This window comes from Cetorhinus maximus, chromosome 7 (genome assembly GCF_964194155.1).
Source record: "Cetorhinus maximus chromosome 7, sCetMax3.hap1.1, whole genome shotgun sequence".
In the NCBI taxonomy this organism is placed as follows: Eukaryota; Metazoa; Chordata; class Chondrichthyes; order Lamniformes; family Cetorhinidae; genus Cetorhinus; species Cetorhinus maximus.
The window spans coordinates 34,697,893-34,715,405 of NC_135885.1; the positions used below are offsets into that span (position 1 = coordinate 34,697,893).

At 44.4% G+C, this 17,513-nt stretch overlaps 1 protein-coding gene across 1 annotated transcript in view; it reads left to right on the top strand.

Annotated features, from left to right (window-relative positions):
• Positions 1-17,513, top strand: part of LOC144683108 (E3 ubiquitin-protein ligase TRIM62-like) — a 77,217-nt gene that overhangs the window by 18,689 nt on the left and 41,015 nt on the right. Inside the window, exon 3 of the mRNA XM_078546125.1 lies at positions 15,354-15,449. Within this exon, the coding sequence (XP_078402251.1) occupies positions 15,354-15,449 (96 nt within the window). The remainder of the gene's footprint in view (positions 1-15,353; positions 15,450-17,513) is intronic.

The following is a 17,513-nucleotide window of genomic DNA, read 5'->3' on the forward strand; positions in this document are numbered from 1 at the left end:
TGTGGGCTGTCAAGTCTCCAGGTCCTGATGGACTTCATCCTAGGGTCATAAAAGAGATGGCTAATGAGGTAGGAGATGCTTTGTTGTTACTTTTCCAAAATTCCCTAGATTCTGGAAGGGTTCCATCAGACCTGGAAGTAACAAATAAAACCTCTCTATTCAAGAAGGGAGGGAGGCAGAAAACAGGAAATTATAGGCCAGTTAACTTGACGTCTGTCATGGGGAAAGAGTTAGAATCGATCATTAAGGAGGTTATAGCTGGGCACTGAGGGAAACTCAAGGTAACCGGGGACAGTAAGCATAGTTTTGTGAAAGGGAAATCATGTTTAACCAATTTGTTGGAGCTCTTTGAACTCTATGCGCTGTGGATAAAGGGGAGCCTGTAAATGTGCTGTACTCAGATTTCCAGAAGGCATTCGATATGGTGTCACATCAAAAGTTATTGTGGAAAATAAAAGCTCATGGTGTGGGGGTAGCATGGATAGAAGATTGGCTGGCTGGCATAAAACAGAGAGTATACATAAATGGGTCCTTTTCTGATTGGCAGGACGTGACAAATGGAGTCCTGCAGGAGTCTGTGCTGGGGCCTCAACTTTTTACAATTTATATCAATGACTTAGATGAGGGGAGTGAAGGCATGGTAGCTAAATTTGCAGATGACACAAAGATAGGTAGGAAAGTATGATGTGAAGAGGATATAAGGAGGTTGCAGATGGACATAGATAGGTTAAGTCAGTGGGCAAAAATCTGGCAGCTGGAGTATAGTGTATGAAAATGTGGGGTTGTTCACTTTGGCAGGAAGAATAAAAGAGCGGAGTATTACTTAAATGGAGAATGGCTGCAGAATTCCGAAGTGCAGAGGGATCTAGATGTTCTAGTGCATAAACCACAAAGAGCTAGGTCTTTTTAATTCATTTACAGGATATGGACATCACAGGCTAGGCCAGCATTTATTGCCCATCCCTAATTGAGAATGTGGTGTTGAGCTGCATTCTTGAACCGCTGCAGTCCATGTGGTGTAGGTACACATACAGTGCTGTCCGGGAGGGAGTTCCAGGATTTTGACCCAGCGACAGTAGAAGAAGGGCAATATATTTCCAAGTTAGGATGGTGAGTGGCTTGGTTGGGATCTTCAAAGTGGTGATGTTCCCATGTATCTGCTGTCCTTGTCCTTCTAGATGGTAGTGATTGTGGGTTTGGAAGGTGCTGCCTAAGCAGCCTTGGTGAGTTTCTGCAGTGCATCTTGTGGATGGTACACACTGCTGCCAATGTTCTTCGGTGTTGGAGGGAGTGCATTTTTGTGAATGGGGTGCCAATCAAGTGGGCTGCCTTTTCCTGGCTGGTGTCAAGCTTCTTGAGTGTTGTTGGAGCTGCACTCATCCAGGCAAGTGGAGAGTATTCCATCATATTCCTGGCTTGTGCCTTGTAGATGGTGGACAGGCTTTGGGGAGTCAGGAGGTGAGTTACTCGCTGCAGGATTCCTATCCTCTGACCTGCTCTTGTAGCCACAGTATTTATTTGGCTAGTCCAGTTCAGTTTCTGATCAATGGTAACCCCCAGGATGTTGGTAGTGGGGGATTCAGCAATTGTCATGCTATTGAGTGTCAAGGGACGATGATTAGATTCTCTCTTGTTGGAGATGGCAATTGCCTGACACTTGTGTGGCACGAATGTTACTTGCCACTTGTCAAGCTCCTATAGGTATGTAAATAGAAATAGATTAGTGACGACAAATGTAGGTCCCTTACAGTCTGAAATGGGAGAATTTATAATAGAGAACAAGGAAATGGCAGAACAATTGAACAACTACTTTAGTTCTGCCTTCACAGAGGAAGACACAAATAATTTCCCAGAAATACTAGAGAACCAAGGGTCTAGTGAAGAGGAGGAATTGAAGGAAATTAGTATTACTAAAACAATAGAGCTGGAGAAATTAATGAGACTGAAAACTGATAAATCCCTAGGGACTGATAATCTACATCCCATGGTGCTAAAGGAGGCGACCATGGAAATAGTGGATGCGTTGGTTGTCATCTTCCAAAATTCTGTAGATTCTGGAACAGTCCCGGCAGATTGGAGGGCGGTACATGTAACCCCACTATTTAAAAAAAGGAGGGAGGGAGAAAACAGTGTATTGCAGACCGGTCAGCCTAACAGCAGTAGTAGGGAATATGCTAGAGTCTATTAGAAAGGATGTGATAACAGGACACTTAGAAATACCAATGGGATTAGACAAAGTCAACATGGAATTATGAAAGGGAAATCATGTTTGACTGGAGTATTTTGAGGATGCAACTAGCACAATATATAAGTGAGAACCAGTGAATATGGAGTATTTGGATTTTCAGAAAGCTTTTGATAAAGTCCGATATAAGAGGTTAGTGTGTAAAATTAAAGCACATGGGATTGGGGGTAATATATTGGCATGGATTGAGAATTGGTTAGCAGACAGGAAACAGAGAGTAGGAATAAATGGGTCTTTTTCAGAGTGGCAGGTGGTGACTAGTGGGGTAACACAGGGATCAATGCTTGAGCCCCAGCTATTCACAATATGTACCAATGATTTGGATGAGGGAACCAAATGTAATATTTCCAAGTTTGCTGATGACACAAACCTTGGTGGGGATGTGAGGGGTGAGAAGGGTGTTAAGAGGCTTCAAGGCATTTTAGACAGGTTGAATGAGTGGGAAAATACATGGCAGATGCAGTATAATGTGGATAAGTGTGAAGCTATCCACTTTGGTAGGAAAAACAAAATGGCAGAGTATTATTTAAACAGCGATAGATTAGGAAATGTTGATGTACAAAGGGACCTGGGTGTCCTTGTACATCAATCACTGAAAGCAAGCATGCAGGTGCAGCAAGCAGTTAAGAAGGCAAATGGTATGTTAGCCTTCATTGTGAGAGGACTTGATTACAGGAGCAAGTATGTCTTACTGCAGCTGTACAGAGCCTTGGTGAGGCCACACGTGGAGTATTTTGTGCAGTTTTGGTCTTCTTACCAAGGAAAGGATATTCTTGCCATAGAGCGAGTGTGGTGAAGGTTTACCAGACTGATTCCTGGGATGGCAGGATTGTCGTATGAGGAGAGATTGGGCTGACTGGGCCTACATTCACTGGAGTTTAAAAGAATGAGAGGCAATCTCATTGAAACGTGTAAAATTCTGACAAGGGTGGACTGACTGGATGCAGGGATGATATTTCCTCTGGCTGGGGGGTCTAGAATAAGGGGCCACACTCTCAGGATATGGGGTAAACCATTTAGGACTGAGATGAGGAGAAACCTCTTCACTCAGAGGGTGGTGAACCTATGGAATTCTCTACCACAGAAGGTTGTGGAGGCCAAGTCACTGAACATATTTAAGAACGAAATAGATAGATTTCTGGACTTTAAAGGCATCAAGGGCTATAGGGAGAGCACAGGAGTATGATGTTGAGATTATGGATCAGCCATGATTATATTGAATGGCAGAGCAGGCTCGAAGGGCCGAATAACATACTCCTGCTCCTATTTTCTATGTTTCTAACCCAAGCCTGGATATTGTCCAGGTCTTGCTCGACTTCGACATGGACTGCTTCAGCATCTGAGGAGACGTGAATGGTGCTGAACATTGTGCAATCATCAGCGAACATCCCCACTTCTGATCTTATGATGGAAGAAAGGTCTTGATGAAGTAGGTGAAGATGGTGGACCTAGGACACTACCCTGAGGAACTGCTGCAGTGATGTCCTGGAACCGAGATGATTGACCTGGAGCTGAGATGATTCGTACAGCAAGTAATTAAGAAGGCTAATAGAATGTTATCCTTTATTACGAGAAGAATTGAACATGAAAGTAAGGACAAAAACAAAAATACCTGGAAAAACTCAGCAGGACTGACAGATCTTGTCTGGACCTGGAAAGATTTATTAATTTTGCTTCCAATTTCCACCCCTCCATCATTTTCAACTCTGACATTTCCCTTCCCTTCCTTGACCTCCCTGTCTCAATTTCTGGTGATAGACTGTTCACCAATATTCAATACAAGCCTACTGACTCCCACTGCTACCTTGACTACAGCTCCTCACACCCCGCTTCCTGTAAGGACTCCATCCCATTCTCTCAGTTCCTTCGCCTCTGTCGCATCTGTTCTGATGATGCCACTTTCAAAAACAGTTTCTCTGACATGTCTTCCTTCTTCCTTAACTGAAGTTTTCTACCCACGGTGGTTGACAGGGCCCGTGTCCGGCCCATCTCCCGCGCATCCGCCCTCACACCTTCTTCTCCCTCCCAGAAACATGATAGGGTCCCCCTTGTCCTCACTTATCACCCCACCAGCCTCCGCATTCAAAGGATAATCCTCCGCCATTTCTGCCAACTCCAGCATGATGCCACCACCAAACACATCTTCCCTTCACCCCCCTGGCGGCATTCGGCAGGGATCGTTCCCTCCGGGACACCCTGGTCTACTCCTCCATCACCCCGTACACCTCAACCCCCTCCCATGGCACCTTCCCATGCAACCGCAGAAGGTGCAGCACCTGCCCCTTTACTTCCAACCCCCCCTCACCGTCCAAGGGCCCAAACACTCCTTTCAAGTGAAGCAGCATTTCACTTGCACTTCCCTCAATTTAGTCTACTGCATTCGCTGCTCCCAGTGCAGTTTCCTCTACATTGGAGAGACTAAACGCAGACAGAGTGACTGCTTTGTGGAACACCTTCGGTCTGTCCGCAAGCGTGACCCAGACCTCCCTGTCGCTCGCCATTTCAACACACCACCCTGCTCTCATGCCCACATGTCCGTCCTTGGCCTGCTGCTATGTTCCAGTGAAGCTTAATGCAACGTGGAGGAACAGCACCTCATCTTCCGACTAGGTACTTCCAGACTTAATATTGAGTTGAACAACTTCAGATCATGATCTCTCTCCTCCATCCCCACCCCCTTTCCGATCCCCTTTTTCCCAATAATTTACATATATTTTTCTTTTCCCACCTATTTCCATTATTTTTAAATGTATTTCCATCCATTGTTTTATCTCTACCTTTTAGCCTATTTCGATCCCTTCCCCCCACCCCACCCCCACTAGGGCTATCTGTACCTCACTCGTCCTGCTTTCTACCCTTAATGTCACCATTAGCACTTTTCTTAGCTAATATCACCACCGTCAACACCTCTTTGTTCTTTTGTCTATGACATCTTTTGGCAATCTCCACCTAACACTGGCCCTCCATACAGCTCTACCTGTCCGTCCCCCCCCCCCCCCCCCCCCCCCCCCCCTTAAACCAGCTTATATTTTACCTCTTTTCTATTTTTCCTTAGTTCTGTTGAAGAGTCATACAGATTCGAAACCTTAACTGTGTTCCTCTCCGCAGATGCTGTCAGACCTGCTGAGTTTTTCCAGGTATTTTTGTTTTTGTTTTGGATTTCCAGCATCCGCAGTTTTTCACTTTTATAAAAGTAAGGATGTTATGCTTCAGTTATACAGGGCATTGGCAAGAACACATCTCGAATATTGTCTACAGTCTTTGGTCTCCTTAGTTAAGGAGGAATGTAAATGTGTTGGAGGTGGTTCAGAGGAGGTTTACTGGGTTGATACCTGGACTGAGTGGATTGTCTTATGAGGAAAGGTTAGACAGACTGGGCTTGTTTCCGCTGGAGTTTAGAAGAGTGAGGGGTGACTTGATTTAAGTATATAAGATCCTGAATGGCATTGACAAGGTGGAAGTGAAAAGGATGTTTCCTCTTGTGGGTAAGTCCAGAACTAGGGGGCATTTTTTTAATATTAGGGATGACCTTTTAGTACAGAGATGAGGATAATTTTTTTCTCTCAGAGGGTTGTGCAACTTTGGAACTTTCTGCCTCTGGAGGCGGGGTCATTGAATATTTTTAAGGCAGCGTTGGATAGATTCTTGTTAGGCATGGGAATCAAAGGTTATCAGAGGTAGATGGGAATGCGGAATTCGAAACACAAACAGATCAGCCATGATCTTATTGAATGCTGGAGCAGGCTTGAGGGGCTGAATGGCCCAATTCTGCTCTTATTTCTTATGTTGTTATGAGGCATCTCCATATCAGGCAGCCAAGTGTCTGACCTCGTCATGCTCAGCTGCTCCACCTCCATAGTAGGGTTTGGAGAATTGCAGCTCAGGGTCCCTCACTTTAACTGCTGGATGTCACTGACATTCCAGGGAGTGTATCACAACCAGCTGAGGCATCTCTAAGTGCAGTCACAGCAGCGGTATTTCATTGGCTGCCTTGTCCCACGTGCTCCATTTCTGTGTCACCATCAATGTTTGTGTGGATGCGTTGGTTCTGATGGATTTCCATGAGGAGCCTTGTCCAGATTGAAGGCATGCAGGCACTAGGCCACTGAGGATCGTGCAAGTGCCCCGACGTTGTTGCGACTGGGATGCTGGATGGATGTGTGAAGAGGTAACACTTTCTGATGTCTGCTGCCGGAATGCCCTCCTCTAAGTAGCACCTTATCTCAGTGCAGACACATGCCCTCAAGGCTTGCTCATCCTTCACAGCATCAGGGCTATGTGAGTGTGCTGTGCAATAATGCACTGTCATCTGGAAGTTCATGGGTGAATTAGAGGAGTAGTTATGCTAGTGTTCATGCTGGCCCATGATGGAGGAGAGTTGTCCAGGAGGATCCTCGGTGCATCTTGTCATCCTCCTCCTGAAGTCTGCTGGCAATGAGGGCCTCACGAATATACCTGCCTCATCTAGCCCGTGCAATGGCCTCTTCGCCTGCATCCTCGGTTTCCAAGACCTCATCACCACCATCCCCTTCAAGGGCCTCTGCAACAGAGGAGACGTGCAGCTCCTCCATCTCGTCATCTGCCAAGTCCTCCCCTCTTTGTAGCACCAGGTTGTGTAGCATGCAGCAAACCACGATGATGCGTGAGACCCTCTGGGGAGTGTCCTGGAGCACTCCATCAGATCTGTCCAGGCATCAGAATCGCATTTTCGGGATCCCTATGGTTTGTTCCACCAGTGCCCGGGTTGCAGCATAAGCCTCATTGTAACTTCTCTCTGCAGGAATCCAAGGCTACCGCACGGGCATCATTGGCCACGTCCCTTGCGAGTAACCCTTGTCCCCGAGATACCAACCCTGCATCCTGTGTGGTCCCTCAAAGATGTCAGGGATCTGAAATCTACTCAGGATGTATGAATCATGGAAGCTACCTGAGAATCTCATGCACACCTGCCTGATAAGTTTGTTATGGTCACACACCAGCTGCACGTTGAGCGAGTGGTAGCCTTTCCAGTTGGCATACAGGACTGCCAGTTGCCAGGAAGCTTTTATAGCTACATCAGTGCAGTCGATGGTACCCTGCACATGTGGGAAACCAGAAAGCTCTGCAAAGCCCAGTGCTCTTGCGCTCTGGCATGCTTGACCTCTGTTGAAGTGGACAAAATTATGGGCTTTTTCAAAAAGGACGTCTGTGACCTCCTGGATTCATTTGTGGGTGGATGCTTGGGAGGTGCCGCAGAGGTCCCCAGTGGAACCCTGGAAGGAGCCACTGGTGTAGAAGCTGAAAACAGCAGTTACTTTCACAGCCACTGGCAATGGATGCCTTTCAAGTCCCCTGGCGCCAAATTCTACAGAATTTGGCAAATGTGAGTCACTAGATACATACATGCAGAGGTGTCTGCAACACTGGTTCTCACTCAATTGCACTAACACATGCGATGTCTATACACCTGGGTCCAGCGAGGTGCCTACAAATTACGGCTCTCTGAGGAGCATCTGGAGGAGGACCCACTTCCCCTTGGTTTTCTGCTCCTTGCTTTTGCAAGCTAGGCACCTCCATCGCCTTCTTCTCATTCTTCTCTGCTGCCTATAAACAATAATGCAAGCAGCAATAACATCAAGATCCATCTTCCTGATGGTCTCCTCACTGCAGTATCAATGAGAAACACGCAAGAGTCAGCATTTGTTGTCAAAGGTCCACTTTCAGTCTGTGATTGTAGGGTCAAGTCCTTTTCATGCATGCCAGAGAGTACTTGCCCCTGAAATGATGCCCAGTGCAGGGTGCGCATGAATGTTCACCACAAACTCCACTCCCCAACTGGCAGCAGCTTCGGCTAGGCGACTGGATGTTTCGCTTTCAGCCCAGGCACTGGATCATCATTACTTGCACTCCAATATTGTGCTGTTTAGACTAAACATGAGCGTTAATGTTCAGTGAGTACATGAGATTAATTTATGGTCCTTAGGGTTCTCCTATGTGAGTGGTGAATGGCCACATTTCCAAGAGGATTCTCCACCTTGTCCAGTCGCCCTGTAGTTCTGCAGTTCCATAATACTCTGATGAATTTGAAGTCTGCAAATGAGGAGAACAATCATTTCCACTTTGAGGATCAGTTTGCATGAAAGAGCATTATTGCTTCACTTTACTGACTCCCTGCATGTCAATTGAACAGCTGCTAACCTGTCTCAACTATGCCTCTGTCCTCATTTTGGAACTATCAGTTCATTGGGTGGCCCTTTAGTGCCCCCCATCCCCCAAGTCATGTGTCTCAATGCAACCTTCCTTGCTCATTGTCTCCATTGGAGCCCATGCTCTGCAGCCTCCTCCCTTCCCTCATTTCTGTCTGGCCCCTTCCCCAGTGGAGGTCTTGCCCTGCAGTCCCTTCCCTTCCCTCATTTCTGTCTGGCCCCTTAGTGAAGCCATTGTCCTGCAGCTCCTTCCCTCCTCTCAGTCCCATCTGGCCCCTTTCCCAGAGGAGCCATTGCCCTGCAGCACATTAAAAGCCACCTCTGCCTTAACCCTGCTGTGGTACCTGTAGAGACTTGCTTTGAGACTTCCCTGACACCGATGTGGTGCAGTCTGTGAAGCCTGGCACTGACCCCCGGGAGCGTTGCGCAATGCAAGGTATTTGAACTCACCTTGGGGTCAGGAATGAAGTGCAGGTCTCCAGCTGCATGTTGTTTAAATCCTGTTATGAAACACATCATTCTAATTGCATGCTGACGTGGGCTCTTAATCCAGCATGGAGGGATGGTTCCGGCAAGCAGGCGTCATAATGAGATGCTGATTTATGCTAGTGACGTTTGCGATGTTCGATGGCTGGAAATGCGGTGCACCATTGTCGGCTGAAGCGCACAATCGCTTCCTCGTTTTATGTCGTCATAAAACCAGTTTTGGGCCTTCTCGCAAGATTTTGCTCTCATGCCTGCCATGATGCCCACCCCGATCGGGAGCAGAAAATCCTGGGCTAAGTCCCATAAAGGGTTAACTGTAATAGTCTGTGATGTCTGAGAAGGAAGTGACACACTCATGGGATGTCAGACTCTGGGACAGTCTAATGTGAAAATAAAAGGAGAGCAAGCCTTGTCAGAAGCTTGTAATAGTGTTCTCAATAACCTGTAGATACATTAAAATAAATGTTAGAATGTTTATAGCTAGCAGTTTTTGGAAATCATTGAAGCTACTCCAACCCAACAACACAATAATATAGCAATCACAGCTCTACTTATGAGACTGTACTCTTACTGTTTGACAGGCAATTTACAACCTCTTGGAAGTCACTTCATCTCTCTTGGACTTTATTCACTTTGATGTACACTTCCCTGCCATCAACCTTCACTGCAGTACAGAAGCAGCTTGTGCTGAAGAGGAACAAGAGGAGCAGTGCTAACAACACCAACAGCAGCAGGAGCAGGAACAGCAGCAACTGCTTCTCCTCACCCAAATACCACTCCATGGGCTTAACTTAATGTTGGCGGTGGCTGTGAAGGCAGGCTGAAAGCTGGGGGCGAAGTTCCCATCTTCAAGAGCTGCCAGCCAGGTTGGTGGCCACTGGGACTGCAGCTGGCCAGGACCAGCAACCATGGAAGAGGCCCTGGAACCTAAGTAAGTGGGTCGCATTTACTGGGACCAGTCAAGCAGGCCCTGGCAATGGATGTGGTTGTTGCTGAGGGCAGGGGATGCTGTTTCAATGGGGTGGCACTTGTTGCCTGGGGGTACCTTCTAAGGGCCACAGTATGCCTAATCAGGAGGGCCACCCCCGAGCCCACAAGGAAGACACCAGCTTTTACTGGTGGTGGGATAAGGCCCTTATTTGGCTCTTAATTGGCCACATAAGGGCCTCAATTGGCCTCTGGGACGGAAGGCCATCCTCACCCTTCCCTGTCCTGGACCAAATGGCAGGAAGCCCGCCTTCCCTCCTATTCTTCTGATTCTATAGCCCCACAACTACCTCCTGGCCTTCTCACATGGGCAGAATTTAATTCTGCCCCATAGGACAGAGAAAATGGACACAGAGATTCAGCTCAAAATAGGCTAGATCCCCAAAACAGGATCAATGAGGCGAGAACCAGCTCACTCAGCATGTTTGAGCACCAGTGTCTCTGGAGGCTCAGGTTTTTCCATCAGATCATTGCTGACCTCTGTAGCCTCCTGGAACATGACCTCCTTTCCCATGGACCAGATGGGCCCACAACGTAAGTGGTTGTCAAGGTGGCTATCACTGGAGGCCCCACCCTCCTCATTCTCTGCCTCTACCTGGAGTTCTGCAATCTCATCTGCCAGAAAAGAAAGTACAAAGTTCTGAATGTTCGAAATGGCTTGTGTGCAGAGGAGTGGAAGGACATCATTTGTGGATAGTGACTGTGAGGCATGGGTGTGAGGTAGCATGCAGATGAGATGGAATGTCATTGTTGGCTGTTCAGATGGGATTTAGAAGGTGCTTGGAGACACAGGAATGAATGGAGCTGCAAGGTATGTTGGTTTGAGCAGTGTTGTGCTGGAGAATGCTGGGAAAGTCAGAGTGTTGGGATTGGAACCTGGGAGTGTTATGCCACTCACCTTTCCTGCTCTCCTGAGATCCTTAAGCCCTCTTGGGCACTGTCTTCAGGTTTGAAGGCCCACACTACTGCTGCTCACTTCCTTGGCCACTTCCGTCCATGCTTGCTTTGTTGGAGAGGTTGGACTCTTTCTCCCATCCTTGGCAAACATCACCTCAGTTCAGCCCTTTAGATCCCATTGCAGAACATTCAGATAAGAGTGAGAGACCCAGGGGGCAGCCTTCCACATCTCCTTTTCATTCTTGTTTTTGCTGAAGCCACAGGAATCAATGTACAGTATAGCCATTCTGAGCCATATTAGTGTCTCTTTAATTAGAAATCATTTGACAGATTCAGTGCATCATTGCACCCAACCTCTCTGGTCAGGAAACCCAGAAATGGGATGTGATTGATGTAGCTGAGTTAAAGAGCCAAGGCAAAACCTTCTTCATTTGAAATGAGCTCCTCACTTGCTTTTGGCTTCCCAGCTGCGTGTGGGTCTATTGAGATGAAATTTGGTCTCATGTCCCTTGGATTATTAGTCCAGGACTCTGGATTACTAGTACAGTAACATAACCACAATACTACTGATCCTGATATATATATTGTTTTCAGTTTCCAGGACTGTGATGTACATAATTTCCCCTTTACTGTACAACATTTATTTATATATATATATACATATTTCAACAGGAATCTGTGTTGACTGGCCTGGGTATTTCTGGAAGCTGATTTCTGAAAGAATACTGCAAAGTGAGCAGCATACCCAGCTGGTGGCATGTTATCCAGGATTTCAACAGTTGTCATCCTACATAGGTCTAAAGTTGTGAATCTGAGTAAAATAAATGGCGACAGGATGGCTCCTCTCCATCAGTCACGTCATAGAGTGGCCTGGAGAACTTGACACTTGAAATGGTTGGTTACCCAGGAATAGGAGTAAGTCTCCTGCCCCTTAAGCTTTTCCACCACTTAATTAGATCAGGGCTAATGTGTAGCTCAACTCCATTTGCTCTGTTTTGTTTAATATCTCTTGATATCCTTATCCAACAAAAGCCTATTGATCTCAGTCCTGAAAATTTCAATTCATTTAGCATCTATCGCCTTTTGCCAGAGTGAGTTCCAGTTTTTCACTATTCTTTGTGTGCAAAAGTACTTCCTGCTTTCACTCCTAAATGGGATAGCTCAAAATTCAAAATTATGCCCTCTTGTTTTGGATTTCTCCCACCAGAGGAAATAGTTCCTCTATCTACCCTATTGAATCAATTTTTAATTTTAAACTCAATTATATCATCCCTGAACCTTCAAAACTGAAAGAAATACAAGTCAAATTTTGCATCCTCTGCTCATGAATTAACTGTTTAAGACTGGTACCATTTTGGTGAATTTGCGCTGTTCTCCTTCCAAGGTCAATATATCTTTTTTTATTTTTTCATGGGATGTGGGTGTCGCTGACAAGGCCAGAATTTGTTGCCCATTCTTAATTGACCTTGAACTGAGTGCCTTGCTCAGCCATTTCAGAGGGCAACTAAGAGTCAACCACATTGCTGTGGATCTGGAGTCACATGTATGCCATACCTGGTAAGGATGGCAGATTTCTTTCTCTAAAAGGACATTAGTGAACCAGATGGATTTTAATAACAATCGATGATGGTTTCATGGCACCTCATTTCTGAGACTAGCTTTTAAATTCCAGATTATTAATTGAATTTAAAGTCCACCAGCTCCTATGGTGGGATTTGAACCCTTGTCCCCAGAGCATTAGTCTGGGCCTTGGTAATTACTAGTCTGGTGACATTATCATTACACCACCGTCTCCCTCTCCATTTTTCCTGAGGCTCAATGCTCAAAGCTGAATGTAGTACTCCAGATGGGATACGATTGAGGCTTTGTACAAACCTGGTCACCCCCATCTGGAGGACAACATTCAAGTTAAGAAATCTATTATTTAGATCTAAATGTTCACAGGCCTCACCAACTCTACTTAGAATATTGGTGTAAAGTTGGTTATTAACCAATAGTGTCTAAAAAAGACCTGATCATGGTTTCATATATTTTTAATATTATAGCATAAAAGTACAGCAGCTGATGCACATAAAATATTTATCAGCATTAGACGTCTCACTGAACCTATTTATCCTTTTTAATGCTCTTTCATCTTCACGTATCTATCAATCAAGGATCTGTAGCAACTAAATGATTACTGATTGGCACAAATCCCTGTGACAGGTCTAGCCAGTGAAGCTATCAATTAATCTCTCCTGTTATACGTTTCATTTCAAAACAACTTCTGAATAATTACCAGCAGCAGACTTCTCAGCAGAAGTTCCTAAGGACACACAGTCCTTATAGACTGCTGTAAAATATTTTGCCCACATTAGTTGTCAGTGTGACTTCTGCAAAGGGTCTTTTGAATCAATTGGGGTAATTTTGACTTTGGGTGATATTGTAAACGGCATGAAATCAATTCACCTCCCATTATACAGCTCTTATGATTTTAATTTCTGGAAGTACCAATTTTAACCCGGGAAAGCAGTAAGTATGGAGCTGGTGGGCCAGGTGTCAAGTTTGGTCCAGTTCTCTGATGTAAGTCCCAGACAATTTAACAGGCTTCATTCAATCAACATCCATCAACATCTTGGGATTACCATTGACAAGATGTTTAACTGGACCAGCCACATAAATGCTGTGGTTACAAGAGCAGTCAGGGGCTGGGAATTCTGCAGTGAGAACCGCTCCTCCTGACTCCCCAAAACCTGTCCACCATTAACAAGGCACAGATCAGGATTGTGATGGAATGCTCCCCGCTCGCCTGGATGAGTGCAGTTCCAATAACACTCAAGAAGCTTGACGCCATCCAGGAAAAAAGCAGTCCGCTTGATCAGTATACCATCTATCACCTTAAATATTCACTGTCTCCACTACTGCACAGTGACAGCAGTGTGTACCATATACAAGATACACTGCAGCAACTTGTCAAGCTTCCTTCGACAGCACCTTCTAAATCCATGACCTCCGCCACCTAGAAAGACAAGGGCAGCAGATTCATGAGAACATCACCATCTGCAAGTCCCTTACCAAGCCACACACCATCCTGACTTGGAACTACATTGCCAATCCTTTGCTTTTGCTGGATAAAAATCCTGGAACTCCTTTCCTAACAGCACTGTAGGTGTACCTACACCAGATGGACTGCAGCAGTTCAAGAAGGCGGCTCACTGCCACCTTCTCAAGGGCAATTAGAGATGGGAAACAAATGCTGGCTTTGCCATCGACACTCTCATCCCATGAAAGAATTAAAAAAATTGCACCAGATCTGGCTCCCGATGAACTTGCTTTCAATGCTGCCAAGCTGGTGGGTGGGATTTGGGCATGCAAGGCAGGAGACAATGGCCAAGGCATCTATTCACAGTTTTGTAAAAATAAATGACTAAATAACACAATTTTTGAGACTAAAGCAAACAGCCTGCTTAGTCAGTGGAAAACTGAATTTTAATGGCAAACAGATCTTTTGACTGATTTTCCTAACTTTGATGATGTTGATTGTAATTGATTGTTTTAATACAATATCAAAACCCACCAATTATTAATGGTATATCTAATCAGCTTTAGACCTATTCTGATTCCCTGCTATGACTACAGCCTTGATCAAACTGTAAAATTCAAATTTACTATGAATAAGTCTGAAAATAAATAAATAAATTTCTGCTTGCTTTCTCAGTGTTTTGCAAAACAATTGGGTTAATTGTATGAGCTCACCCACACTGGAGACTACTACTTATACTACACTTAAATCAAAATATTACCACAGAAAATTCATTGGCATATTCCTCACTGTCTTGCTTGCATTGCCCTGGCCTTTGATCGATTTTGATTTACAGCTGCATACAGTTTTTCAGATGCTGAGACAAAACAGTTTATAATCCATTAAGAAGATTTTGCCATTTACCTTATGATTCCAGATTGTTCAGAAGTGTTAGTTTTATTTTTCCTCCTACTTTTTGTTCCTTGAGGCATGCATTACTTCTACCCAGTAAGGTAGAAGGCAAATCCTGCTTGGGAATCCTGCTGACACCAGCTCTAGAGCCAATTATGAAGCAGCAAGCAACTTGGCCTAGAAAGTTGCTACTTGATTTTCTTTATTCTATGTACGAGAGATTCATTAAGGCCTTGACATTAATTGATTATTTCTCTCCCTAAGCTGCTTTTCCTCCTCCACTCTTATTTTTGAAGACACTACAGCATGATCAAGACTTTGAAAAAATGCAAAACAAGCACCGTAAACCTTCCTCCATGCAATATAACTGACTAACATCACAGCTCCCCTGAGCATAATGACAACTTAGATAACTTACTACAGGATATGGTTACTATAGCAGCTAAAAGGACATTTATCAGGCTTGAACTAATGACTGAATGCTCTTTTGAAAATCTCTTCTATGACTGTGCACTTCATGAAGGCGTTATCATGAAGCAATTTGCCTTATGATGAGGCACAATATAATACTTCTCAGGACTTGTATAAATAACAGGTTACTGGTGAGTGCAGTAATTAATTCCCTTTTCTTTCTTATCAGCTGTCTTTCACGGAAAAAATGAAGGAGCTTAATGTGAAGCGGACAAAAACAGAAGAAGCTATAAAACGGCTTCGAGAATTGAATTCCCAGGTGTTAGTAAGTGTTATCTTAAAAGCTAATTATATATTTAAAGGAACAAATCTTTTTGTCTGAGAAGTACAGTTCGACATATAATTGAGATGATATTATAGAAATGTACATACGGGATAAGATGTAGGTAAAGTTGTGTACCATATGAATAACATATGTTAGGCTTAATTTGAGTGAAGTTGAAACTTTAGTGGTTATTATTGTCTTTTGAGTGAAGACAACCACATAAGAAATAAGAGCAGGAGAAGACCATACAGCCCGTTAAGCTTGCTCTGCTATTCAGTATGATCATGGCTGATCTTGGGCTTCAGCTCCATTTTTCCTCCTGCTCCCCATGTCCCTTGATGCCTGAGAGACCAAAAATCTGTCTATCTTAGCCTTAAATATATTCAATGATGATGCATCCACAACCTACTGGAGGAGAGAATTCCAAAGATTCACAACCCTTTGAGTGAATAAATTTCTCCTCCTCTCAGTCCTAAATGATTGGCTCTTTATCCTGAAATGTGCCCCTTTGTTTTAAATTCCCCAGCCAGGGGAGACAATGTCTGAGTATGCATCCTGTCAAGCCCCTTCATAATCCTGAAAGTTTCAATGAGCTCACCTCCGATTCTTCTCAACTCCAGAGAATATAGACCCTTTCAATGAAGGCTAACATGCCATTTGCTTTCCTAATTGCTTGCTGTACCGATATGCTAACTTTTGGTGTTCCTTCCTTTCTTAACATCAACTTTTACCAGTTTCACGCCTTTTAAAAAATCTTCTGCGTTTCTGTTCTTACGACCAAAGTGAATAACCTCTCACTTCCCCACATTATACTCCATCGGCCACCTTGTGCCCACTCACTTAACTTGTCTATATCTCTTTGCATCCTCTTTGTGTCCTTCCCACAGCTTGCATTCCTACCTAGCTTTGTATCATCAGCAAACTTAGATATATTACTCTTGTCTCTTTGTCTAAGTCATTAATATAGATTGTAAATAGCTGAGGCCCCAATACTGATCCTTGCGGCACTCCACTAATCACAGCCTGCCAACTTAAACATGCTCTATTTCTCCCTTCTCTCCATTTCATGTCCATGAACCAATCCTCTATCCATGCTAATATATTACTCCCAACTCCATAAGCCTTTATCTTGTGTATTAACCTTTTGCTTGGCACCTTACTGAATATATTTTGAAAATCTAAGTAAACTACATCTAGTAAACTACATCTACTGGTTCAACCTTATCTACCCTAATAGTTATATCCCCAAAAAATGCTAATAAATTTGTCAAACATGACCTGACTAAAGGAGGGACAAAACTGGCAGCTAAATATCCCTGGTTATAGAGTCTTCAGACATGATAGAGTAGGAGATAAAAAATTAGGGGGGGTGGGGTAGCACTAATGGTTAAAGAATCAATTCCAGTTGTGAGAAGGGATGATATACTAAATGGGTCAACAAACGAGGCTTTATGGATTGAGCTTAGAAATAAAAAAGGGGCAGTCACACTACTGGGAGTATATTACAGACCCCCAAATAGTGAAAGGGAGCTAGAAGAACAAATATGTAGGCAAATTTCTGCTTGTAAGAACAAGAAGGCAATAATAGTAGGAGACTTCAACTATCCTAATATCAACTGGGATTCAAACAATATAAGGGGCACTGAGGGAGAAAAATTCATGCAGTGTGTCCAGGAAATTTTTTCAATCAATTGGTGACAAACCCAATGAGAGGAGATGCAATTCTAGACCTAGTCTTGGGGAACGAAGGAGGGCAAGTGGGTGAAGTGACAGTTGGTGACCATATCGGGGACAGTGATCACAATTCAGTTAGATTTAGCATTACCGTGGAAAAGGACAGAGATAAGGCAGGAGTAAAAGTCTTGAACTACGGAAAGGCAAATTTTGCAGAAATGAGAAGGGACTTGGCTGAGGTGGACTGGACAGCACTGCTGGAGGATAAAACAATGAAAAACCAGTGGGAAGCACTAAAAAGCGAGATCCTAATTGTACAAAATAGACATGTCCCCTACAAAAATAAGAGTGGTACTGCCAAATCTAGACCTCCCTCGTTGTCTAGAGGAA